At 54.2% G+C, this 26,711-nt stretch overlaps 1 protein-coding gene across 1 annotated transcript in view; it reads right to left on the bottom strand.

The window, feature by feature from the left end:
- The window catches only part of VWF (von Willebrand factor), a 150,430-nt gene that overhangs the window by 67,523 nt on the left and 56,196 nt on the right, over window positions 1-26,711 (bottom strand). Inside the window, exons 8-18 of the mRNA XM_018048607.1 lie at window positions 25,513-25,729; window positions 23,651-23,773; window positions 22,672-22,783; window positions 21,706-21,752; window positions 17,105-17,241; window positions 16,680-16,818; window positions 15,606-15,706; window positions 10,680-10,875; window positions 9,835-10,050; window positions 3,435-3,675; window positions 1,810-1,904 (exon numbers count right to left, since the gene is read on the bottom strand). Of these exons, the coding sequence (XP_017904096.1) occupies window positions 1,810-1,904; window positions 3,435-3,675; window positions 9,835-10,050; window positions 10,680-10,875; window positions 15,606-15,706; window positions 16,680-16,818; window positions 17,105-17,241; window positions 21,706-21,752; window positions 22,672-22,783; window positions 23,651-23,773; window positions 25,513-25,729 (1,624 nt within the window). The remainder of the gene's footprint in view (window positions 1-1,809; window positions 1,905-3,434; window positions 3,676-9,834; window positions 10,051-10,679; window positions 10,876-15,605; window positions 15,707-16,679; window positions 16,819-17,104; window positions 17,242-21,705; window positions 21,753-22,671; window positions 22,784-23,650; window positions 23,774-25,512; window positions 25,730-26,711) is intronic.

Here is a 26,711-nt window from a genome sequence, read left to right as displayed (position 1 = left end):
TTCCCTGACTTTGAAAAAAGATACCCCTCCAGTGACTAGGCAAGACGACGACTCTGGGCAAGGGAGACATGAAAGACCTGGGAGGCAGAATGTAGCCGAGAGGGGTGAGGTCGTGGGGGAAATGCCTCAGTGAGAGAGAGCGGGAGGGAGAAAGAGGCACAGGGATGCAGTGACCTTGGGGTCCACTATGGACTGAACAGTTGGGTCCCCCAAAATCACATGCTGAAATCCTAACCCCCAAAGGTTAGGAGGTTAGAAGGCAAGGGTTGGGGGAGGAGATTGGTTATGAGGGTGGGTGACCAATCACCCCTCATGAATGCGGTTAGCACCCTAAGGAAACACGCCATGGGACTCCCTCACCCCTTCCAACACGTGAGGACACAGTGAGGACCCAGAAGCGGGTTCTCACCTGACCATGTGGGCACCCTGCTCTCAAATCTCCACCCTCCAGGACTGTGAGAAGTATCTGCTGTTTGTAAGTCCCCAGTCTGCAGTATTTTGTTATGCAGCCTGAACGGACCAAGACAAGGCCCTAAGTTCTGATAGCTGGTAAGCTGCCTGCGTGTTTCAGATCCTGCCCCGGCTATAGGCTGAGATGCTCCACAACCAGCCAGCCATGCAGGGGCGGGGGCAAATTCCCCACCAGGGCCCTTGAAAAACAAACACAGTCACAGAGCTGGGTCAGAGGGAGGGTCTCAGGTAAACTGAGAGGCAGGAAGCAGAGGTTGAAAATAGCCCATATGTCTTACAGCATATTGAAAAGCAGAGACATCACTTCACCAACAAAGGCTCGTCTAGTCAAAGCTATGGTTTTTCCAGTAGTCATATATGGATGTGAGAGCTGGACCATAAAGAAGGCTGAGCACTGAAGAATTGATGCTTTTGAACTGTGGTGCTGCAGAAGACTCTTGAGTGTCCCTTGGACAGCAAGGAGATCAAACTAGTCAATCCTAAAAGAAATCAGTCCTGAATAGCCATTGGAGGGACTGATGCTGAAGCTGAAGCTCCAATACTTTTGGCCACCTGATGCAAACAGCCGACTCAATGGAAAATACCCTGATGCTGGGAAAGATTGAAGGCAGGAAGAGAAGGAGGTGACAGAGGAGGAGAAGGGTGGATGGCATGACTGACTCAATGGACAAGAATTTGAGCAAATTCTGGGAGATGGTGGAGGACAGAGGAGCCTGGTACGCTGCAGTCCATAGGGTAGCAAAGAGCCGAAACGACTTAGCAACCAAAGAATAATTTGCCTAAAGACATCCCACCTCCTCCTCCTAGCGGGTCCTTTCTACACAAGGATGACAATCTGTCTGGAATCCCACGAGGTCCCTGCTCCATAAATGTGAATATGGTCCCACCAGCCCCAGGTCAGCCTCTTCTCTCTCCTGTGTCTCAACCCTAAACAGCACAGCATCAATTACGACCTTCACACTAAAGGCACCAGGTTCAAACTGCGCTCTCAAATCCATCTGAGAAGCTTTCTAAACAGGTGTCCTGGTCAGTATGTCCCTTGATAGAGAGGCCATCGGAGGAGGGCGGTGTTAACCACAGTCAAAGTGGCCAACACACCCACAGCTGCTCCCTGGGTTAAGGTTCCCGTGGACAGAAGTGAGATCTCGCTGGTCCATCCTACAGGCAATTCAGTCTTTCCTCATCACAAAATTAAACTCCTCCTGCCTCAGTACTTGGGATGTCCACATGCAAAGGCCTGGAGGTCACCCACCCAAACACATGCCTGAATGCAGCCAGCCCCCTCGCCCACCCAGTCTGGGCAGAGGGAGTGGGGAGCTCAGGGCAAGCAGTACTCACTGCGGTGGGACAGGGGGCTGCTGAGGACTGCTTCAGGCAGCAGGCTCCCCGGGGCTCCACTCGTGGAGCAGTGCATGAAGCCATCTTCGCAGTAGCTGCAGAAACAAAGGTCACAGCCTCACTTAGAAGGACTCCCCGCCTCCCACAAGGCGCTCTGCCCACTCCATCCGGGCTCCCATCCCGTCATCCATGTGAAACGCAGCTGCTCACCACATTACAAAACAAGAGGGCCACCAGGACCTTCTGATCGCCAAACTCAATGGCCTCTTCTCCAGGTAACAAGAAGGGTCCAGGAGTTCCTGGGTTCCGGCCAGTTGCTGAGTGGCTTGAGAAAGCGATCACATCTCTAAGCCTCAAATTCCTACTGAAAAAGCCTGCCTGCCTAACAGTGTTGTTGCAAGGTCCTGGAGAGAAACACCTTGAATATTACAGCCCAGTCGCTCAGTCGTGTCTGACCCTTTGTTACCCCATGGACGGTAGCCCGCCAGGCTCCTCTGTCCATGGACTTCTCCAGGCAAGAATACTGGAGTGGGTTGCCATTTCCTCCTCCAGGGGATCTTCCCAACCCAGGGATCGAACCCTGGTCTCCTACACTACAGGCAGATTCTTTACCATCTGAGCCACCACGGAAGCCCAGAGGGTGAGTAAAGGACTGAGGGGCTGATGAAAACATTCTGTATCTCGAGTGTGACAGCAGTTACATGATGTATACACTCGTAAGCATCTGTAGCTCTGTATACCAAAAAGGAGACATTTTATTGTGTGTAAATTATATCTCAATAAACAAAACTTTTTCTAAATTTTTTTAAAAATCAGAACAGCAAAGGGTCATAATCAGGGAAGCCGAGGCTGGGTGCATTAGGCCTCCTGATACTATTCTCCCCACTCCAGTGTCTGAAATTTTCCATCACCGGGACACTTCGGCTGGTCTCCCTTGTAGACAGTCAGCTTCTTTGAGGCCCACTCTGTGTCCGGTTCATCTTCAGGTCACCATCTCTAGCCTAGCACCCAGGACAGAACCAGTGCCAAGGAGGTGTTTGTATATGTTCTGTTAAAAATGTTTTCTGCGACTGTGACTGCCCTGCTGACACTGACTGCGCCCAAGGCCCTGGGTGAAGGACAGCAGGAAGTAGGTGTGATCTGGATGGTGTGTTTTTTTTGCTTTTGGTTTTTTTTTTTTTTTCCTCAAGAGACGCATGAAGCAAGTGGGGACAGTGATGTGCTCTGGAGGCGATGCTACTATGGTCAATGTTCTTCTGGCTCAAATGCTTTGTTCTGAGAACACGGACAGGAGGCTGAAGGGGAGGCTGGCAGGGAGCACTCTCATCTCCTGTTCTAGAAAAGGGAAACCGACACCTCATGCAGGGAGTGGGGCTCCACAAGTGACAGCTGGCTTACTGCTCATGACTTACTCCCACCACCAGCCTGAAGCTCCAATGCTGGGCACAGGAAGGCAGACAGAAGGCCTGGGTGATATCCCAGCTTAGCTGCCAACTCACTGCGCAACGCTGGGCAGGCACTTCCTACCATGGGCCTCAGTGTACCCATCCATGAAATGGAGGACTCAGAGGACCATTTCCTAGCCCTGCCATTTCCAGGGTCCCCAGTCCCGCTGCTCAACTCACCACATGGTGTGATGGTCCGAGAAGACGTCTTCAGGTTGGAAGATCTCGCCGTCATAGTAACAGGGGCACTGGGCCTTGGGCACACAGGACCCCGTCTCATCCAGGAAGAGCCCCGCAGGGCAGAAGCAGCCCTCCAGACAGACCTCGGTGCACTCCTCATCCGGGTGGGAGAGTGAGCGGCAGGTGAGGTTGCAGGGGGTCGCACACTGCTGGTACACCTGGCCGTGTGGGCAGCTCAGTGCTGGAGGAGAGGGAGGGGCAAGGACAGACTCAGCAGAAATGTTAAGATGAGCAGGACTGTGGTTCTAGGACCAGCAGTCCCACCCGCTGCCTCTGGGACCCCCAATTACATCTGTATGGTCACCGCCTTATCTTCCCACCGAGAGCAAAAGTGTGTGTGTGCGTGTGTGTGTGTGTGTGTGTGTGTGTGTGTGTGTGTGTGTGTGTGTTCCTATTTTTTGGCCGCATATGGGATCTTAGCTCCCCGATCAGAGTTGAAACCCCCTTCAGTGAAAGTGCACAGTCTTAACCACTGGACCACCAAGAATCCCCACAAATGACTGTTCTAATTACGGAAGCACATGCTTTCTCCTCTGTTTAACTAGGGGGACCATGCTTTGGTCAGCTTTGAATTCTCAGAGCCTGGGACAGAATAGAAATCTTGGTAGATTTTAGGGCTGTAAATATCGACCCTGAATACTCATTGGAAGGACTGATGGTGAAGCTCCAATACTTCGGCCACCTGATGCAAAGAGCTGCCCCATTGGAAAAGACCCTGATGCTGGGAAAGATTGAGGGCAGGAGGAGAAGGGGATGACAGAGGATGAGATGGTTGGATGGCATCACCGGCTCAATGGACATGAGTTTGAGGAAGCTCCGGGAGTTGGTAATGGACAGGAAGCCTGGCGTGCTGCAGTCCATGGGATTGCAAAGAGTTGGACACGGCTGAGTGACTGAACAACAACAATAAATAAAAAAACGACCTGGCAGGGATGGGCGAGGGCATTTCTCCCTTGATGATAAAAACAATGACAGCTCCCTTAACTGAGCACCTACTGGATACCCTGCTCTTCACGGGGGTTTTATGCCTTTGGTGCCTCTCAATGAGTGAGACCTCACAATCCCACCACCAGAGGTAAGAAACCTGAAACTTAAGCTTAGTGACCCATCGGGGACCTGCCTTCCAGGAAGAGGCCGAGGCAGGATTTTTGTTTGTGTGTGTGGCTACACTGGGTCTTAGTTACAGCATATGGGATCTAGTTCCCAGATCAGGGATCGAATCCAGGCCCCCTGCATTGGGAGCGCTGAGTCTTAGCCACTGGACCACCAGGGAAGTCCTTGAGGCAGGATTTGAACCCAGCTCTCTGTGACAGCCCCAAAGCTCATGCTCTTAACCATTATGCTCTAAAAGAAAACAGTCCCCTAGGAGCTAGGCTTTGGGGACGTGCCAGTCACAAAGAACCAGGGCACTCAAAGCAGGCAGCACCCACCTCCCCATAGCCCTTGCCCTTCCTGGCCTTCTCCCACATAGAAACGTAAACAGCTAAAAGAGCCAGGGCTCAAGTCCCAGCCGTGCCTCTAGTCAGCAGTGTCCTCACTGGAATATAAAAATAGCATCCACCTGGGTAGCTGTGAAGGCTAAGGGAGTTTCAAGTCATGCCTGGCAGGTGGCAATTGTCTACCGCTTTCCTGCCTTCGTGAGAAAGGGGAAACACAGCCCAAGCTCTGCAGGCTCCAAACCTAAGAGGCCCCGGCACTGACGGGTCCCAGCCAGGATTCAGCCCACTGTCTGAGCTCACGGTCCACTCACAAGCTCCCCGATGATGGAATTCTTGACTGTTGTGGGGGAGGGAGGTTGGTGTTGAGGGGCACTTGGCTCTTTCAAGATGCTTTCCCATTGCAGATCAGCTGTTATCCAAGAAATAAGAAGCTCACCCTGAGGACACCCCTCCCAGGATCATAGAACCTGTTGCTCCCTGTTAGAAGCCATTTCTCCAGCAGAAACCTGCTAGCTGTGTCCCAGGGAAGCCGTAAAGGGAAAGCCTGGTCATGAACCTCAGAAATGTCCACACCGGGATGCTTCCCCGCCTACAACTGCCCTGGGTGGGTGTGGTGTTTGAGGGAAGCTGGGAGGGGAGGGGCTCTAACCATGTTAGACGCAGACTTTTTTCCAAACCAGCAGAGACATTGGGTCATCGGATGAATATTTAGAGCAAAGGTGGATTAAGATGGGACGAGCATACATGATTCGCTCAGTTGTGCCCAACTCTTTGCGACCCCATGGACTACAGCCCACCAGGCTCCTCTGTCCATGGGATTTCCCAGTCAAGAATACTGGAGTGGGTTGCCATTTCCTTCTCCAAGGGGATCTTTCCAATCCAGGAATCAAACATGCATCTCTTGTGTCTCCTGCATTGGCAGGCGGATTCTTTACCGCTGTACTACCTGGGAAGCCCTAAGATGGGACAGGTTGGGTTCCAAAGACGGGCGTCATCAATCAACTGAACCTATGACTGTAAGGGCACATTTCACCCAATCAGAAGGAGCTAGAGCTGAGAAGGCTTCTTCCTCTGAGAAGCCGGCTCAGCCGTGCTAAATGTCTCCTTCTTCCCCAGAAGTAACATCATCTGTTTAACACGTATTGACTGTGTGTCCATGGCATGGGGTGTGGGAGGGGCTGTGCTAGGCTGGGGGATGCAGAGACGGTAAGACTTGGTCCCTGCCTGCCAGGAGCCTGGGGTCTTGTCTTTCCAAAGGAAACACAACCAATTTCCAAGGGGAAAAAGAAATGTTGTGCTTTTCAGGACTGTCCTGATAGCACCTTGTAAAGAACCTACACAATCGAGTCTTGCTCCATGAGAGTCCCCAGTGGGTATGGCCTATTCCTGGGGACAGAGTTAGTTGTTTAGGAATTCTGCTCATTTCTCAGGAAGGGAAAATGAGGTGCAGGATGGAGGAGGAACCCAGGCATCCTGCCCCCCCTTCCTCAGGCCTCAGAGGGACAACCCAGGGCCATCTGGCTGGTTTTTTCTGGTTCAGCTCATAGAGACAGATCCCTCTTGTCCTTAAAAGTCTTCAGGGACAGGGTCTGCCGTGGTGGTCCAGTGGTTACAAATCTCAATGGTCCACTGAGCTCATGTGCCCCAACTGGAAAATCCATGTACCACGGTGAAAGATCCTGCCTGAGACAAAGATCCCAACGCAACCAAATAAATATTTTTAAAAAGACTGACATAGCCTAGATAAATAAATTTTTTCTTTTGAAGTCTCCAGGGATGGGGTCTTCCCACCACCTGCACTTCCTGCCATATCACGAGGCCTTGGGAGCCAGGAAACTCAGGTCAGGGCCTGCTGCTGTGGAGTCGGCCCATCCCCTTTTTGTTCTGTTCTGGGTGGGGGTTAAGAACAGCTGCTCCTAAGAGTTTAAAGGCTATTTGGGTAAGCCCTTGGCATTCTGGGGGACTCTCCTAAAGGAGGAAATCCCTCGGGCGGTTCAGCACAGGGATAATGCGTAGTGTCTAACATCGGCGGACAATCGAGATGACAGGGACAGAGTGAAGGGACAAAGGAGGTGATACAGCGGTTAATGCCACTCGGGGACTGTGGGCAGAAAAACACGGGAGACCCCTGTAAGTTAAAACGATGACTCAGAAAGCAGGTTTGCTTAACCACAGAACCAAGCAGGCTTGCTTAGCAACAAAACCATGAGAGAAACAGGAGACAAGCCTGCAAACAGTAAAACAATGATGGCATGCAACCCACATCCTGCCCAGTGAGCTCAGTAAGTTAATGATCCCTAGGACATGCTCTCTGCACCCACCGAAACAATAATTTGTGGACCCAGCTTGACCATGTAGGGACAAGAAAACTCACCTGCTCAACCCGGAGCCGGAGCTGATGATGGAAGCAGGACGTCTACTCGAGAAAGACCGAGGTCTTCTCCCCCTTCCCCACTTCTCCTTTGATTATAAAACTGTAGCCCAGTAAGTTCTCAGGATGTGGCATTTCTCACCCACCCACTTGTACAATCTCACAAGTGTCCTATTCTAATAAATCACTTCTTATCTACCACTTGGCCTCTCGCTGAATTCTTTTCTGCCCTGAGACATAAACAACCATGGTACTGGAGCTCTTTGGAGCTCACGAAAGAACACCAAACTGTTTTAAAAATATATTCACAGACACCACTTACTCCAGATCATGTCTCCCAATTTCTAAACAGCAAACGCTGATGAGGGTTTTGGAGGGTGAAGTGAAGGGCTCGAAGCAAGTTGCCAGTGAGGTCTCAGCCTCAGTTGTCCTGGCTGCTGGCCTATGACCTTTGACACCCCAGGGATGGCGGGTTGCAGGCACAACTGCACACATCTAAACATTTCTTCCTTTTAATCCTCACTTTGTGTCTGTTTCTCTTTTTCGTAAGGTAGCTTAAAATCAAATCACACTTAAACTCATTTTTATAAGGTCGCTTAAACTTGGCTCATTTAATCCCAAATAATGATACTTTTGGAGCTCCTAAATCTAAACTCCTCTTCAAATAGGTATTATTAAGTCCTTTCACTGTTTTTTGTAGTTCCTATTTTCCTGTTTCTATCAGAACCACCAACATTTATGTCTCCAAATACATCTGCTGCTGCTGCTAAGTCACTTCCGTCATGTCCAACTCTGCGCAACCCCAGAGACGGCAGCCCGCCAGGCTCCCCCGTCCCTGGGATTCTCCAGGCAAGAACACTGGAGTGGGTTGCCATTTCCTTCTCCAATGCATGAAAGTGAAAAGTGAAAGTGAAGTCGCTCAGTCGTGTCTGACTCTTAGCAACCCCATGGACTGCAGCCTACCAGGCTCCTCTGTCCACGGGATTTTCCAGGCAAGAGTACTGGAGTGGGTCGCCAAATACATCTACTTCACCCTATAAATCAGTGTCCACTAGACCGTATCCTCCTTTCACTTCTACATCCCTACTATTATTCCACCATCAGAAGCAACTTTTCTCCATCAAGAAAGTGCCTTTTTTAAAGCCTGGTCAAGGGCATGCGTGTACAAGCTAAGTCACTTCAGTTGTGTCCGATTCTTTGCGACCCCATGGACTGTAGCCCACCAGGCTCTTCTGTCCGTGGGATTCTCCAGGCACGAATACTGGAGTGGGTTTCCATGCCCTCCTTCAGGGGCTATTCCCCACCCAGGGACTTCCCCACCTCCAGGAAGCCTTCCTTGGTTGCCCCTGCCTTAATCTAACTATGCTCTTGCTCAGTGTGACAGGCACCTAGTAAGGGAGGCAGTGTCCATCTCTGCCTCAAACAGGAAGGTCCAGGCCCTCCAGCACTGTGGCTGCCTGGCCACGCAGGGCACCGGGCAAATGTTCCCAGAGCAACAGTAACAACCAGGGACCAGAGTGCGGGGCACACACGAGCTCAGATGCCAGGCCTTTAGCAGTGCCGGAGAGGCTCTCAGATCGTCTGGGGACAATGACTTTATTCTACTTTATACGACTTCACACAGTGCTGGAGCTGTGGGCAGGACTGCTCCGAGGTTTACCTGAAGTTATAGGACGGGCTTCCTAGGTGGAGCTAGTGGTAGACTCCTCCTGCCAATGCAGGGAGCATAAGAGATGCAGGTTCGATCCCTGGGTCAAGAAGATCCCCTGCAGGAGGAACTGGAACCCACTCCAGCATCCTTGCCTAGAAAATTCCATGGACAGAGGAGCCTGGCGAGCTATATAGTCCATAGGATCGCAAAGAGTTGGACATGACTGACCACAGATGAGGAGGAGGATCAAAGAAGAATATACCCACAGTTATCTCAGAAAGTTATTAAAATACTCCTTTTCCCAGTTACACATCTCTGAGGCCAGATATTCATGCAAAGCGCTGCAAAGAGTCAGACACAACAGAAGCGACTTACAGAAGTGAAAGTGAAAGTCACTCAGTCCTGTCTGAGCGACCCCATGGACTGTATAGTCCATGGAATTCTCCAGACCAGGATACTGGAGTGGGTAGCCTTTCCCTTCTCCAGGGGATCTTCCCAACCCAGGGATTGAACCCAGAAGTGACTTAGCACGCACACATATAAGCAGAGGACTGGTACCTCCGTCTTCCCTATTGCTTCATCAGACCCTCCAGGTATGCAGGAACCCATGGGCATCTGGGACCCACTCGCTCCTCACCCCCACCCTACGTGTATCCCACACTAGGCAGCAGCAGCCTCAGAAATCTCTGCCAGGCAGGGACCCCAGTCCCCACTGCCCTGTCCTTCCAGGAAATGGGAAGGGTGAGGGATGGGAAATGCCCTGGGCTCCTCTCCCAGTGCAGTAAAGCAGAGACTGCTCTGACCTGACCCAGAGCAGAGGGCATCCCAGCAGATCCCGCTGGCTGGCCTGGAGGGGCAGCAGACGGGGAGGACACTCACCACAGAAGCTGGGCTCCCGCCACCCGATGTGCACGCCCCTCCGGGCGCAGGCCGCCGCGTAGTTGGCCACCGCGTCGCACAGGCAGTCTCTGCCATCGGAGCAGGCGCACACGTCGAAGCGGCAGTTGCGCAGGTAGGGCAGCGGGCCCACGGCGCTGTGGCAGGCCTCGAACTTGGGAGACGTCAGGATGGCGCAGGCCTGGTCTGCGAACTTGGCTGTGGGGAAAGGAGGGGCGTGTCCAGACCGCGCACAGGCGCACGCACCCAAGACCAAAATCCCCGAACTCGCCCCGCCCCCCTAGGCTGAGCCAACAGCAAAAACAGCTTCTCTCTGATCTGGGAACCATGGCGATTTTTCTTCCGCAGCCAATATTCTTTTTTGATCGGCTTCAATACACAATCAACTGCATTTCCCAGAGAGAAACTGTTCCCTGATGCAAACCTGGCATCAGCTGGGAAAGAGGGCGCAGTTGATGTAGGCCCCAGATGCTGGGGCAGACCAATCTGCGGATAGCCACCCCCTGCATCTATCTTCCGGTAATGTAATTGCTGCTGAGACAGACTGAGAAGGTCCAGGGGAAGAACTGTGGACTACTCCTTTCTTTCCCAGGGTGTGGCCCACAGAGGGTGCTCAATAAAGAGACTCTGAAGAATAAATGACCCAGATAATCAAATGCTGAGGATGAAAAGAAAGACCCACCGGCTCCAACCCCCTCACCATGGGCACAGTGTTCAGGAAACGCACTGGAACAAGGGTGATCTCAAGGGTTTGGGGGCCCCTCCCCCACGGTGGGCGCTCCATCCCTGGAATGCACTGGAACTCGGGGATCTCGGGGCTCACATACTCATGCGCGGGTTGAGGCTGCAGGGGTCACTGGGCTGCTCCTGCAAGTCCTCACAGTCTGCGCGCAGCTTCCAGGAGTTTCCAAAGTGCTCCACCAGGGGCTCGACCAGGCCCGCGGGCGTCAGGAAGTCATCCCTCTGGTTGCCGTTGTAATTCCCGCACAGCCCGCACGTCCTCCCCGCGTAGACCGGGGATAGCTGTGGGGGACAGACCACGTGGAGCAGCCGCCCCAGCAGCCACAGCTTCCCTGCCCTCATGAGATGGTTTTCATCAAAAAAGGTCCCCCGGAGGGGAGGAATAAATATGACTTTAATACACCACAGCTAAGCCCTGGGCTGCCAAAGAAACTAAAAACCCGAAGTGCGGTATCTGTTAACCAGTTCCCAGTAGTTCCTCCTGCTCTTAAATCTTTAGAATCAAAGCCCTGTCCTCTAGGAAGCAATTCAGGGATGATCCCCTCACTTAAAGACCGGACACTGAGACCCAGAGAGGGACAGCAACTCACCTGAGGTCACTGAGTTGGGCCCAGCGATGGGCGGAGCTCTGCCACCCTGGCCATCAGAGGACATGGCTGGGGAAACAGTGCAAAGCTGGCCCCCCTCTTTCTTGCACACTTATCTCTGTCACACACGTGAGAGAAGCAGGCTGAGCGTTTATGGCCCACGTTTTCTCAGAACATACACTGAGTGACCAAAAAAAAAAAAAAACTCTTTCCTAGCGTCTAGATTTTAACTCAAGTCACTGGGCATCTTTGAGGAAAAAAGGCCATGAGTCCAAGACGACCCCAGGGGTTGTGGTCATGATCCAAAGAGGTGGGCGGTGGGGATCAGTGAGGACCCAGGGGCGGCCTGCGAGGGGACCAGGAGGGGCACAGGCCACTGGCATGTGCTCATTCTCGATGCTTCTGAGCCTGGGGTGTGCGTTCACGGGTGACGTGGGGGTCCATGGTACAGCTGGAGTCATCTGCCCATCTCTTTTGGGGGGGGTCTTAGTTCAAACTGGAGCAGAGGCCTCGACCCACTGGTGGCCCCGACCCCTGCTCTGCAATTTGCATGAATGCTAAGTCGCTTCGGTCATGTCTGAATCTTTGTGACCCCACGGACTGCAGCCCGCCGGACTCCTCTGTCCATGGGATTCTTCAGGCAAGAATACTGGCGTGAGCTGCCATGCCCTCCTCCAGGGGATCTTCCCGCCCCAGGGATTGAACCCGAGTCCCTTATGTCTCCTGCAATGCCAGGAGGGTTCTTTACCACCAGAGCCACCTGGAAGCCCCAGAGTTCAATTGTGGCTTCAGGACCTCCTGTGTTCTGACACCCAGACAGGCTGGCTCTGCAGGGTCATCTCTTGGAGCCCCTTCCAGCTTCCAGCTCCAACTCGACAAGACTCAGGATGAACAATCTCATGAGGGTTTCGGACACATACATATGTATAATGGACCCAAGTTAATATCGTTCAGAAAAAGGAAGATGGAGTAACGTTTCCTTGTTTGCTTGGCAAACAGCAAGCGTTGGCACGTCAGGCAGCCGCCCTTCCCTGACCTCCCACTGAACATGTTGGTCCTCCCCCCCCCAACCCCCCACCCCGGCACTCCCTGGCGCTCCTCTGCTGTATCTCTCCTCCCCCTGGATGTATCACCTCCCAACGTGAGACAGTTTCCTTGTCGGTTCTGCTTATTGTCCATTCCCCTCCATTAGAATTTAAACTAAACGAAGCCAGGATTCGGGTCTGTTTCATGTCACTGCTGCAACCTCGGTGGTGTGCTCAGTGAGTGAATGGCTGGACAGTGTCTGGACAGATTTGTGAGTGAGCCAGGCGCTCCTCTGGACGCCAGCCCCGGCGAAGCTGGGGAGGCGCCTGTCCCCTCGCCCACATCCCAGCACCGTCTCTCTTCCCTCCTGGTTCCCAGGCCCCCAGGCCCTCAAGCTCCCCCTGTTCACCCACCAGGCCTGCCTTCTCCACCATCCACCGCTCTCTACGACTATCTCCTTCTGTCCCTGGGGCTAGTCTTGGAGGCTGGCTCAGCAAAGGGTTAGGAGGGTGGACACGTCCGTGGAAGCCAGGCCTGCACTGTCCAGGATCGGGGACTTGGGGAGAATGCGCCGGCTATTTGCTGTTTGGAATAAACCTCAGAGGCACTTCTGACCAAGTGAAAACTGTCAGAACCCTTTATCCTCCGCTCTAAGGCCGAGCTGGGCCTGCCTCACAGCTGGCACGGCCCCGCTGCCTGGATGGCAGGATTCACACCGCACCCAGGGAGCCACTGGCAGCTTCTCTTTCGCCCCACCTCATCCCACTGCCTTGGTAGGGAGTGGGGGTCCCCAGCCGCCGCTCCAAGGTGTCCTGACACCAGCCGGTGCCCTCCACTCAGCGGTCCCCACAAACCCGGGGTCAGCATAGGAACACGCTCCCTCACACACACCAAAACACCGAGGACGTTCCCCAGGCTGGTCACCTGCCTGTAGTCTTGACCAGTGAAGGCCCCTTCTCTTTTGTCAAACCCACCAAGCCCGGCCCCAGAGATAACCCTGCACCCCCTCCCCACAGAAGCAAGTCCGCCTTCTCTCCTCAGAGGAGACAGAAGGCAGAGGAGCTTGCGGGGAGGAGGTCAGCTGCCCAAGACCAGGCGCCATGGGCCTGCTGAAGCGGGTTGGGGGGCGCCTCGCAGATCAAGAGCACCCTCCCTGTGCGGAGGGAAGTGCCTGAGAAAGCGGGGGAGTTAACGGGGCTGCCTGCCTTGATGACCGGGGTGTGGGAGACCTGAGTTCTGCTCACTCTGTAACCAAATGACTGTGAGTCACTGTCCTGCTCCAGAAATGAGCGTAGCTTTATTTCCAACTGTACCTGAGGGTTTGATAAGATCTCTAAGATTTTCATGTTCTTCTTTTTTAAGTTGTTGGGTGAAGGCAACTTTTATTTTTTATCTATTTCTCTATGTGTGTGCCATCACTCAATCATACCCAACTCTTGGTGACCCCATTGACTGCAGCCTGCCAGGCTCCTCTGTCCACGGGATTCTCCAGGCAAGAATACTGGAGTGGGATGCCATTTCCTACTCGAGGGGACCTTCCCAACCCAGGGATCGAACCAATGTCCCTTGCGTCTCCCTCATCGGCAGGCAGATTCTTTACTACTTACTTTTTACTACTGAACCACCATGGAAGCCCTTTACTGATTTATTATTTATTTATTTGGCTGCTCCAGGTCTCATCTGTAGCATGTGGGATCTAGTTCCCTGACCAGGGATTGAACCTGGGCCTCCTGTATTGGGAGCACAGAGTTTTAGCCACAGGACCACTAGGGAAGTCTCAAGATTTTCATGCCCTATAATCTTAGTGGTCAAAGCTTTATTTTCTTATAAAAGGGAAAAAAAAAAGGTGTTGATTTGGAACTCTCCCAGGGACTTGAAGAGAAAGAATATGACATCACAAGGATGGAGGGCACCAGGATGTCCTCAGGGACACCCCAGATGCCCATCACAGGATCATACAGAGGCCTGGGGAACACTGGGACCCCAGATGAAAAGGGGGATCCTCCAGGGATTTTAATATATCCAGGACAAGGGTTCTCGAAGTGTGGTCTTGGGACCTGTGGGATGGGGTGGTCCTGGAGGCCCTTTTAAGAGGTCTATGTGGCCAAAACTATTTTCCCACGACTTTTTCCCTCTCGTTCTCTGTGAGTGCAGTGGAGGTTTTCAGGGCCTACGTGACACATAGCACTGCAGAGGTCAACAGGATTCCAACTGTCTTCTGTCAAGACAGCCAGTAAAGAAATTTGCAGACACATAAAACATTGGTATTCTCACTCCTTAACTTTGTTTTGGAAAACAGATTTTTTCATCTTTACATTAATATGTAGCGACTTCACTATTGGTATTTTTTAACGAACTAACAAGGGTCTCTGATTTAATTTCTAATCTGGTAAATATCACTAGATAAGTGAAAGTGTTCATTGTTCAGTCGTGTCTGACTCTGCGACCCCATGGACTGCAGTTCTATCCATGGGCTCCTCTATCCATGGGATTTCCCAGGCAAGAATACTGGAGTGGGTTGTCATTTCCTTCTCCAGGGGATCTTCCCTAACCAGGGATCGAACCCAGGTCTCTCACCTGGCAGGCCGGTTCTTTACTTTGTGAGCCACGAGGGAAGCAATAGAATACATCAATAGATACAACCCCTTAGCAGATCTCAGCACCTTCGGTAAAATTTAAGAGTGCAAAGGCATCTAAGACGTCCAAGTGAGAAGCACAGGTCTAGTGGTGGAGACCCTGCCCAGGCAGCTGATTGGGGTTGCAGTCCTGGGCACATCTCCTGGCTCCCGTAAGTCTTGCTTGCTTTGTTTATGAAAAAGCAGTGACAGTACCTTCTGGGGAAATTTCCCCAGGAAAAAACGGATCTGGAAGTCAGCCCTGTGAAATATACAGATCCCTATCCAAGAGTGACTCTAAGAACACAGAGAGCAGTTGGAAGTGACCCCCAGGCTGCCAAGCCTCTGGATGGGGGTGAGAGGGTTTGGATCTGGCAGCTTCCAGAACAATCCTTCACAGGTAGTGGGTACATGACCCAGGTCTTCGCTGTGAGTCCCACAGCAGGCACCCCAGGGAACACCCTCTGATCACAACCCTTGTTGCAGTTAGGAGCCTTAGCAGTAAACCAGCTGCCCACCACCGCCCCCAACGCAGCCCTGCAGGGAGCCCACCCAGGCTGAAAACCCTCAGAGGACCAGAGCCCAGCACCCAGGAACTCCTGGGGTGAACAAGGGGCATCCAGACAGCAATCACCAGCCTCTCACACACAAGAGAGGTCTGTTCCTCACTCTGGGGGCTCAGGGCGAGTAGGGAGAGAAAGGAATTCCCCTCCAGCCCTCGAGCTCTCCCATCAGAGCACAACAGGGGCTTTGTGCGCGGTCCGGCTGCCAGGAGGGCGCCTACCTTCAGCAGCAGCCTCCCGCGGCCGTCCCAGTCTATCTGCAGGTCCTCCCCGAAGCTGAGGTGCAGGGAGGCCGTCACAGTGTGCTGGATCCGGAGGTCACCTGGAACCAAGCAAGGTCGGGATTCAGGCTTGGGGTATGGCCAGGGCAGAGGGCAGCAGGCAGATGGGCTGTAGAGAGAGGTGGGCTTTGTCACAGAGCACTGTGGCAATGAAAGCAGTCAATTAGAGGGCAGCTGGTGGTGGCCATGAGGCTTACAGAGGGTCTCAGAGGAAAGGTGGATCAGGGTGGGTGCAGCGCAAACTGGGCTCCACGTAGAAGGAGGTGCCTCTGCGTCGCTCCAGTAGCCTGCCATTTCCCACACTGCCACGAGGGGGCAGTAGAGGCTCCTGCATCCTCAGCTTATACACATGCCCTGAGCCGGGACGGGTTTTTCACTGAACCTCTTCTAACCCCTTTATCATTCCCTGGGCTGTGGCACATGCTTCCAGGCTGAGTAACCCAGTTCTCACCGCTGAGCAATGCTGTGAGCAAAGCTAAACCTGAGGTTTTCTCTAGAGACGACGTAAGAGGCACACCTCTTATCCTAGAGAACATAGGATCTCATGGGAGACACACAGCATTAAGCACACACAGACAAGCTGTGGACCCACTGGCCCAAGTTCACCCACTCTGTGCAACAGGGGGATGCTGAGCCGTGAGGTGGCCAGTGGTCATAAGGAAGAGGGGCAGGGTACGGGAGCCCCTTTGAGAGTGAAGGTTGGAATCATGCTGTGGGTAATGGTGCATTGCCGCCTGGCAAAGTCACTGACTGAGCAGGGAGCTTTCCCCAGAGGTCACAGGGTCACCTGGCTTTGCCCCATGATGTCTTGGGGTCTGACCCATCACCAGCCACCCCACCATCATTCAGCTCATCCTCCTCCAGGAAGCCTTCCTTTCTTGCAGCATAAATTCAGACACCAGCCTGTCCTCCAACAATAGCACTCCCTCACAGTCTCACAGAAGAGGCGGCAGTGAGGGGTGGGGGTGCTGAGGGCGAGCTGGGTGGGGGCCTCCAGGGGAGGAGGGCGCCCACCTTGCAGGAGGGGAATCTGGACGTCCTGGCCATCCAGGGCAACTCCACCCCCGTGCTTCAGCTTCAGGAGGCCGTGGTGCGGGCTGGGCAGGCGGACGGTGACGGAGCGGGTGCAGACCGCATCAGGGTCGTCGGCACACTGCCAGGAGGGGCGTGCAGAGGGGTGTCACCACCACCCCCAGCCCAGCCCCCAGCCCATGCACTCAGGGAAAGACCCCAACCAGGCAGCCTCAGCTTCGCTCACTCGGAACCACTCTCTCCTCAAGACTCTAGGCCCAAAGGGAATCAGGGACCCGGATCCTCAAGGAGCCCTGGGCGCCCTGTCTGTCCTCCTCTTTGCTGGGTGGTCCAGAAGAAAGAAGTACACATGGAGTCACCTTGGCCCTCATCCCCGTGGGCACCCCAGGGCTGCCTGGCGGGCTCACCTGAACAGTCTCTATGACGACGGAGAAGGAGTGGTCCTGGCAGTCCTGGGCCAGCAGGTACTGGCAGACCCCGCTGAAGGTGAAGTGCCTGTCGTCAAAGCTCTTGAAGTGGGATTGTCCTGTGATGAGACACTCTCCTGGGGGGACAGGGGGAGGGGGGAGTAGGTATCCCAGTGGGTTCCCTGCGGGACAGGGGGAGGGGAGAGGGGTGTCCCAGTGGGTCCCCTGGGGGTGTCCCAGTGGGGGGCACTTCCTGGGTTTCTCCCCACCACGGTCTAGAGAGGGGCCCCACAGGAGGACTCTACTCAGGCCCCACTCCTCTGGCCATGGGAGGTCAAGGCCCAGTGGGTCAGTCCTGAGCCTCAGGGTGTGAAGTCACACCCAGGGGGCTGGGCTGCGGGGGGTGGTGACGCTGGGTGGTGACGCTGGGTCAGAAGCCAGGGTGAGCTCCAGCTCTGGGCTCTGGGCTCACTCTGGCTCCCAGCCCTCCCCACTGCCTCCCTGGGTTCTGCTCTGCTGGGGTCAGAAGCCTTTCTCTGCACTGTTATTATGGGGGCTCCCCCCAACCAGGAGAGTCCCTGAGGGCGAGAAGGCAGAAAGCCAGCCCAGAACAGTGATGGGGCCAGCAGTCCAGGGGCCGGGATGCTGTCCTCACCCCCTGCCCAGCCGAGGGGCAGTTCTCAGGCTTCTTCATGGGCAAATCCCTGCTGGGACTTCGGCGGGGCCAGTGGGGGCCCAGGACACCATCTGCCCACTATCTCACCACCGCCCAAGCCAGCTCCCCAGGCAGGCTGACACAGCTGGGGTTGGCAGCGAGGACTCCCCAGCATCACCCTGCAGCCCCAGCCCTCGACTTGCCCCAGATCCAACCGCTATTCTGTCCTCCCAGGCCCCGAATCAGCCCATGGTGCAGGCCCAACACACCCTGGACCACAGACCATCTGTGGGGGGCAAGGGGTCTCTGCCATCATCTCCAGTGATGCCTGCTGGCCCCACCCCACTCAGGGCATCCCCATCTTGGGGCCCACAATGGCCCCACTGAAGCCCAAGCAGTATCTGGAGTCCTTCCCAGCGCCCCTCTCCGCGTCCCCTCTCCACCTTCCCCTCTACAGACAAATAACCAGGGACACAAGCCATGGCTGTTCCACAAAGTGGGAGCCCTTCTTCCCGGCCCTGTCACCCCCAGCCTGCAAACAGCAAAGACTCATCCTCCATGGCACGGATCTGCTCTGCACCCCAAGTTCCCCCTAAGTGGGCCCTACAGCCAGCTCCATCTCCAGGGGCTGATGCTGGGCCCTGTCACACAGTCAGGAGTCCCCAAAGGCCTAAGGCGGAGGGCGGGGGGGTGCCAGCTGCCCACCTGTCAAAGACCAGGCTTATCAGCCCCTGACTACCACCTCATGCCTATATCTGCACTGAAAGGCACAGCGGGCATGGGGTGGGACCCCAACTTGGGGTCTCCAGGTGTGGCCCTGCCCTTGGAAGTCAGGGGGAGGGCAAGTAGCCCCCAGACCTCCATTAAAACCCTTAATCAGAGACTTCCCTGGCGGTCCAGTGGCTAAAACTCCACTCCCAGTCAGTGCAGGGGGCCCAGGTTCCATTCCTGGTCAGGGAACTAGATCCTGCACGCCACAACTAAGACCCAGCACAGCCAAATAAATCAATATTTTTAAAAATAAAATAAACAACAGAGTTGGGAGGGCTTCCAGATTGGTGAGCTTATCTACACTCAGGAGGTGGTGACCCCCGTTCCACGGGGAAAGAAGCTCCTGGGCTCAGGACCTTTCCAGAGCTTGCCCTGTGTACCTCTTCATCTAGCATTTGTATCCTTCATTTTTTTTTTTGTAATAAACTGGTAATAGTAAGTGTAGTGTTTGCCCAAGTTCCGTGAGCCATTCCAGCAGTTCCCATGGCTGGTATGAGAAGTAGGGACGCCTGGTTGCAGACCTTCACCTCTGGGTTCTGCACTAACCCCAGGTAGCCAGGCTCAGAAACGCAGTGAAGTGTAGGGCACCCAGGTGGCATCCAGTAAGTCAGAGAATTGGCTGTTGTGGGGAAAACACGAATGCATGGTGACAGAACTGTGAGCAGAAACAAGTCATGACTTCCCACTGCACTGTCCCCCAAGAAGGGCACGAATAAGGGGTCACTCTGTGGAAGTCAGAGCATAACGAGCAATGACTAGGGGCAAGGGTGGGCAAGGGTCACCCCGGCTGATTGCAGCCAAGCTGGAATGCCAAATCCACAGGTGTCACGAGAAAGCCTTTTTTAAAAAGAGGCTTGTTTATTTGGCTTCATCGAGTCTCAGCTGTGACGCGTGGCCTTAGTTGCTCCGCGGCATGTGGGATCTTACTTCCTCGACCAGGGATCAAACACACATCCCTGCATTGCAAGGCAGATTCCTAACCTGGACCGTCAGGGGAATCCCGAAAAAGCCTTTCTGACAGGGATTTTTCAGATGCTGTCATCATTCCACAAAGTGACACAGCCCTGTGCATCACAGGTCTTGGCCCCGTCACAGGGAAATGGGCGGGAATGCTTCCCCCAGCCTCTCTGTTTTCTCAAGAGCACTCTAATCTGAGTAAGAAATTGGACTTGCCTTATCTCTGACAATGGCTGACAATGCCCAGGAAAAGAATGGTCAATGAGAGAATCCGCAAACATTCAAAAGCAAAACCCTGGGGCCTGAATCTACTCCTCTGATTTGATTTCCTGCTCTGACCTTCCCTGATGGGCATCCTTAAGTTTTCCGGGAATCAGAAGTCTGAATATTGTATTTAGCTTATCTCCTTGGTACAACTGAGAGATAGGGCTGCCTCACAGGAAACCCAGGAACACAGCCGTGCTGGAGAGCCGTGAGCCCAGGGGGCTGGAGGAGGAGCCAAAAGGATGGGCTGCACAGTGACACTCACCCAAGCCCTGCCCACAGCTTCCCGAGAAGACCAAGTTCTGCCAAGAGCATGCCCAAAACGTTCCCAGCCACTTGGTCAGCAAAAGGCAGCCGGACATGCCACTGGCCACCACTGGACGCAGCAGGTAGGCAATAAAGGTTTGGGTCGTCTCCCGCAACTTCCAATTAGCTTGATTTCATGGGGATCCTGGACACGTGTCTGTGTGTGTGTGTGTGTTAGGCACTCAGTCATGTCTGACTCTTTGCGACCCCATGGACCATAGTCCACCAGGCTCCTCTGTCCATGGAATTCTCCAGGCAAGAATACTGGAGTAGGTTGCCATTCCCTTCTGCAGGGGATCTTCCCAATCCAGGGATTGAACACAGGTCTCCTGCACTGCAGGCGAATTCATACTGTCTGAGCCACTGGGGAAGTCAACCCACATGGCAAGTACGAAATAGAGGTCAGGCAGTTGTGAGTCTGAGTCTGTGAGTTGTGAGTTTGTCTCTGTCTTATAGCAGCTGTGTGACTCTGGGTGAGTTACTTGACCTCTCTGAACCTGTTTCCTCTTTTGTAAAATGAGAATAAATTGCACCTGCCTCATAAGGAACAGAAAACGTCATGTAACTGACCGAAAAGGGAGATGCATCAGAAGAGCCAGGGTCATGGCGGGGGGCAGCTGGAGGGGAGGAGGCAGAGGGAGATCTGAGCAGACAAAATTTGCTGTAGATGGAGTTGGGGCTAAACAGAGGAGAAAGTGAAAGGCAGGGATTGTATTGAAACTTTTCCTAAATGGATTTTCCAGGGTGGAGACAGGGTAGGAGAAATCATTGGGTGGCCTGGTTTTTCTAGCTCGCGTGGTGCTATGCTCAGGCACTCAATCATGTCCGACTCTGTGCAACCCCATGGACTGTAGCCCACCAAGCTCTCCTGTCCCCGGGATTCTCCAGGCAAGAATACTGGAGTGGGTTGCCATGCCCTCCTCCAGGGGATCTTCCCAACCCAGGGATCAAACCCAAGTCTCCTGTGGCTCCTGCATTGCAGGCAGATTCTTTACCTGCCTCAGATTCTTTTACTGAGACACCTGGGAAGCCCTTGGGTCCTGCCAAAGTCTTTGGCTAAGGCATTCCGGAAAATTTCTGGAAATTTCTCACGTCAAAGTGAAAGTGAAGTCGCTCAGTCGTGTCCGACTCTTAGCGACCCCATGGACTGCAGCCTACCAGGCTCTCCATCCATGGGGTTTTCCAGGCAAGAGTACTGGAGTGGGGTGCCATTGCCTTCTCCTGCCAAGGTCTTTGGCTAAGGCATTCTGGAAAATTCCAGAAATTTCTCACGTCAACTTTAAAGAATTATCAAGCCCTTCTTCCTCTTAATTTTCCAAGGAATCTGCGTCATCTTTGTTTAGTCATCCATGACCTTACAGGTTTCACAGCTCACGCAACCGTAATCCTCTGAGCAAACAGGTGACAGGAAATAGGGTGAAAGCTTTGCCCAGCTGCAGTCTCTGGTTTCACTGCTGGGGGGCTCCCTTGGCTGGCCGGAAAGGAACAGTTTAGCACAGCTGGTGCTGCAGCTGTGAACAGGGGCTGCATCCAGCCTGCATGTCCAGGTGAGGAGAAGCTGCCTGGCTACATGGCCCTCCCCGTCTGGTAAGGGAGGCTGCACCTCTCCACCAGGAGGAGGGCAGTGGTGTGGGGGGAAGCTCCCTACCTGGACAGTCCTCATTGCTGCAGACCCACTGGCTGTTTCGGCAGATGCTGGTGGAGAGAGAAGCACGGGTTATGGGTGGCCTGCAGAGGCAGGCATCCATGAATGGATTTGGAGAGGACATCGCCACCCCACAGCCCCCAAGGAGGGGTATGGGGCCAGAAAGCCACCCAAATCAGAGGGGGGCTTCAGGAGGTGACGGTGCACCTAGTGGGGCCACAGAGGAATCATGGAGACAACGCTGAGGCAAGGGAGCAAACCCTGACAGACAGACAGAATAGGGAGAGCAAGCGAGTCCACCCAGGCACAAAGCAGCTGAATCTCTACCCTCTCACCACACACACACACACACGCACACGCACATACACAGACACACACACATGCAACACATACATGCACAGACACACACAAACACATGTGCACACCCATACACACACATATACACACAATATACACGCGTACGCATATAAACACACATATACAAAATGCACACACATATTGCTGGTGGAAGACAGAAAGGGTGGACTCTGACGGGGTAACGCCCTGACCGCTGCTGGGCAGCCCTGGAGACTCCTGGAAGACGGCCCAGGAGGGAAAGGCAGCCAGGGACAAGGTCTTGAGGTGTTCCCCTCCCCTGTGTGAGCTGGGGGACACCCAGAGCGGCTTCTGGAAGAAACGGCTTGAGAGAAGCAAAGGCAACAGGAAGAAAGAGTCGCTTAAAGCACGGCCAGGGGTGCGGCTAGAGACACTGTTTGCCCGTGAAGCAGCCTTACCCCCATCCCCCTCCTCTAGGCAGATCTGTATATAACCCTTGCTCCCCATCATCAACCTTCATGCCTTTCCCAAACCACCCCCAACCCAGGCCTGGTCCTGCTCCACCTGCCAGTACCCCGAATGCCCCTGCTGGCCCACGAGCCCCTCCCCAGTCCCTGGCAGCTCCCCAAACCTGCACTGCTCAGCCCCAGTTACCAGGTGTTGCAGTCTCGCGAGAGGGAGGCGCCAGGAGGGTATGGCTTTCCAGCATGCACACAGGGACACTCGGCACTTTCCACACAGCGGCCTTCATCCAGGAGCTGTCCCTCTGGGTCAAGGGCATCAAGACAAAGACTCAGCCTTGTCCACCATCATGACTCATCTCGCAGCCACAGAAGCCCTGGGGTGGTCATCTGCTCAGGGCTTCTTGCAGAAAGCTCAAAGGACTCATTCTATGATGCTGATCTTTCAGTTTGCAGTGAGGGGGTGGGGGGGACTATTTATCTCCACTCTAGTGATGAAGCAACAGGGGAAAGAGTTTTGTTCAAGGCCTTCCAGAAAGGAAGCCATGAGTCTAGGCTGAAGGCTTCTCCCAGAAAGCTCAAAGAATTTCTTTTCTGTCTATCTTGCACAGAGGTGGGGGAAGATTGTTTGTCTCCATGTTCGTCTCAAAGACACGGAAGCAAATGTTTCATTCAAAGTCTTTCAGTAGGCAAGTCACGAGCGGAAACACACAGGACTCACTCTCAGTAATTAACCAGGACTTTTCACCAAAGCTCACGAGGTCTCTCCTGGAAGAGACTCTTCTTCAGCTGAGCTCACATGGCCAACCCAGGAGAGAGTTTAGATTGTCCTTCTCCCAGACCACGCCCTGACTCTTAACCGAGAAAACACTGCAGCTCAGATAGAGCTGTGAGCCACCCTCTCCCCCAAACAAAGTCACTGTTGGAGCCCAGATCACCCTACTCCCCAGACACACATGCGCTTTCGTGGATATGGTACAACAGGAAAACATAAACCAAAAATAAATGCCAACTTAATTCTGGCCACTCTGTACAAAGACTTTTAAAAAAGTAAATAAAGGGCCTCTGAATTCAGCGATGGGGAATAAACACAAGCAGCCTTCATCTGGCTTCTCCAAGCCAAGGGCACTGGCGAGGTCTCAGGTTTGTAAATAAAGTGGGACGTCTGTTACCAGGGCAGCTGCAGCCATCCACACACTGCTCCCGACACACTTCGGTGATACTCAGGCTCCGGCAGGTCCTGTGGCATGGGGACACACACTCCTTGTACTCCATGCCCGCGGGGCAGTCCGGTCCTGAAATGGAAAGCCCGGGAGTCTCCTGGAGCCAGTGCCCTCCAGGCAGCATCTCACAGGCCAAGAGGTGCTCAGAGCCCTTGAGGCCCCTTTGTCTGGCCCCTCTGTCTTCAGTGCCCCACGGGCCATCTCCACTTCAGTGGCACCCCAGGGGTCAGTATCACCTCCCAGGCGATCCGCTGACCACTCCTGCCCTGAAGGGGCATCTTCCACCTTGTGGGGCCTGGTTAAGACTCAGCAGGGTCACCTGGCACCACCATGCTCCCCCTCAGACACCTGATCCCCACGAACGACTAGCCACTCGTTTGCTTCTCTGCTTTGTCCTTTTCCCCTAAACCCCTCTCTGAGGGATGCCAAATGCCTCCAGGCTGAAAATGCAAGGCCCCCAAGGCCACACAAGTCTGAAATGGGGTCTTCCATCCCATCCCTCTTCTGAGGGCTCCTCTTCCTCAAGAACTTGGGCTCGGGATTTCCCTGGTGTCCAGTGATTAGGGCTTCGCCTTCCAATGCAGGGGGCGTAGGTTTGATCCCTGGTCAGGGAGCTAAGATCTCGCATGGCCAAAATAAAATAAAATAAAACAGAAGGAATATTGTAACAAATTCAATAAAGACTTTAAAAATGGTCCACATCAAAAAAATTTTTTGAAAAAAGACACAGATTGGGTTCAATCAGACACCCCACCCAGAAATGGGCACACAGCATCTTCCAGGCTAGGGGATGGTCATTCTTAACTATGTCCCCTGAGTGGCAGGACAGCCCTCGGAGCTCATCACCTAAGCCTCTGTTCCCACTGGACCCAGCCCTTCATGGATAAGGACGGCTCTCCTTTGTCTCTCTACTGGCCGCTGACTGATGCTCAGGCGGAAGAACCAGAAGGACCTAGCATCCCAAACCACCTCTCCTCCAAGATACCTTGGTCATCTGACCCTCCTACCTTCAAAGACCTGAAAAGACAGCCAGTCCCTCTTCCAGAGGTGAACCCAGCTGTCAACAACCACCCTTCTCACACCCCCATAGCAAAGATGAAAAGCTCTAACTTAGAAGCTGGAAACACACACACACACACACACACACACACACACACACGGAAAGGCGTGTGTGTGTGTGTGTGTGTGTGCGCATGTGTGTGGTGTAAACATTTGGGCTGCCTGCCCTGCACCATCAGCCAGTGTGATCTACGGGAAGCCTGCGGGGGGCAGGGCAGGGGAAGGAGGAGGAGGTTGCCTGCAAGTGACTGCAGCAGCTCCTAGTTCTTCACGATAATTTGGGAGTGGTGACTATCACGATGACTAGGGACCCAGTGAGATTAGACGACTGGGTGCGGGGGAGGGATGGAGAGTACCAGCCAGAGGAGAGAAGGGAGGCAATGACAGTCAGGGACTTGAGAAAAGCCTGCCAGGATGCCGACATCCCCGCCCTGCTCGTGGTCAGTTTCAGACTTGAACGGATGAGACCCCCCTGCGGAGCTGGGGAACAGCTCTTGAGTCCACGAGGAAGCGGAGGAAGCGGGGAGGCCGGGCGTGAAACGGAGGCAGGAGAAGCGATATGGGGACTTGGCCAGGGGGACCTTTCAAACCTCCTTGAAGCCGTTAGGGAGGGGACTCGCTCTGTGAGCCGGGGGCAGGGGGCAGGAGCCGCGCGGGAACCGGGGCCTCGGTCAGCACCGGCTACTTGGGGTGGGACACCCAGGACGGGCCCCGCCCACCCCGGCGGGAGGTGCGGTCCCGCGCAGACTCACGGCAGGAGCTGTGGTCCGCCCAGCCGTACAGCAGCATCCCTTGCTGGGCGCAGGCGCGGGCGTACTCCAGGAGCACCGGGCAGGGGCAGCGCAGCCCCTGGGCGCATGCGCACAGCATCCGCTCACACAGGGCCACGAAAGGCTCGGGGTCCACCAGGGCGTGGCAGCGGGCGAACACGGAGGCCGTCTTTAGAAGGTGGCACTGCTCCCACAGGCCCTGCAGGAAGGAGAGGCCACCTAGGAAGGCTGCCACCCACACGGCCGGGTGTCCCCTGACCTCGAGGCTTGGAGACCCGCCACGCCCGGAAATCCAAGACCGCTCTCTCACACCCAGGAGGTGCTTGTCCACGTCTGTCAGACGAAACGGTACAGCAGTTCGTGGAACTCTGTCGGACCCCTGTTTGGTGGGGCGCCCCCAGGCCAGGGCAGCCTTGTGAACTGATCCCTGGAAATGCAGATGCCAGGGGCCTGGCCTGCAGGGGCAGACAGTGTCCTCTGAAGGGCAAGGGTAAAGAGGTTCTGTGAGTGAAAGGAGCAGAACTTGAAGTTCTTGTGGAAATCACCGGAGGCTTGAGGATCCCAGTGAGGAAGGCCAGGCATCTGATCCGCACCCACCTGGTCACCTCCCCTCCCTGAGCTTGGTTCCTCCATCAGAGAGGAGGTTTACAAAGCAGACCCGCCAGGCTTCATCCCCAGAGACTTAAACTCCATGTGTCAGGGATGAAGCTGAGCAAACATTTCCAAGATGGTTCCTGGAATGGACCAGACTGGACCAGTTCCCATCAGCAAAAACATGCCTGGACTCTACAGAGTGTCCCAGGGGTGCTGCCAGGTTAGGGATGTTCCTAAGTTTTATCACTTTGTTGACAACCTAAACCCCATAACACAAGCAGGTTTGGAACTGTTCTCACTAATGACTCCTGGACACGTTAGTATAAACACCCTTCCCTGTAAGTTGTATTTGTGAGCATCTTCACATTCTGCATTTTGGTAATTTTTCTCAGTAACATGCATGCCAAGTCTCTTCGGTCGTGTCTGACTCTGTGCGACCCTATGGACTACAGCCCGCCAGGCTCCACTGTCCTTGGGATTCTCCAGGGAAGAATACTAGAGTGGGTTGCCATTTCCTCCTCCAGGGGATCTTCCCAACCCAGGGATCGAACCCACGTCTCAGGTCTACCTGCGTTGGCAAGCAGGTT

This window comes from Capra hircus, chromosome 5, assembly GCF_001704415.2.
Source record: "Capra hircus breed San Clemente chromosome 5, ASM170441v1, whole genome shotgun sequence".
Lineage (NCBI taxonomy): Eukaryota > Metazoa > Chordata > Mammalia > Artiodactyla > Bovidae > Capra > Capra hircus.
The sequence above is the reverse complement of the archived record's forward strand: the minus strand, read 5'-3'. Positions and strand labels throughout refer to the sequence as shown.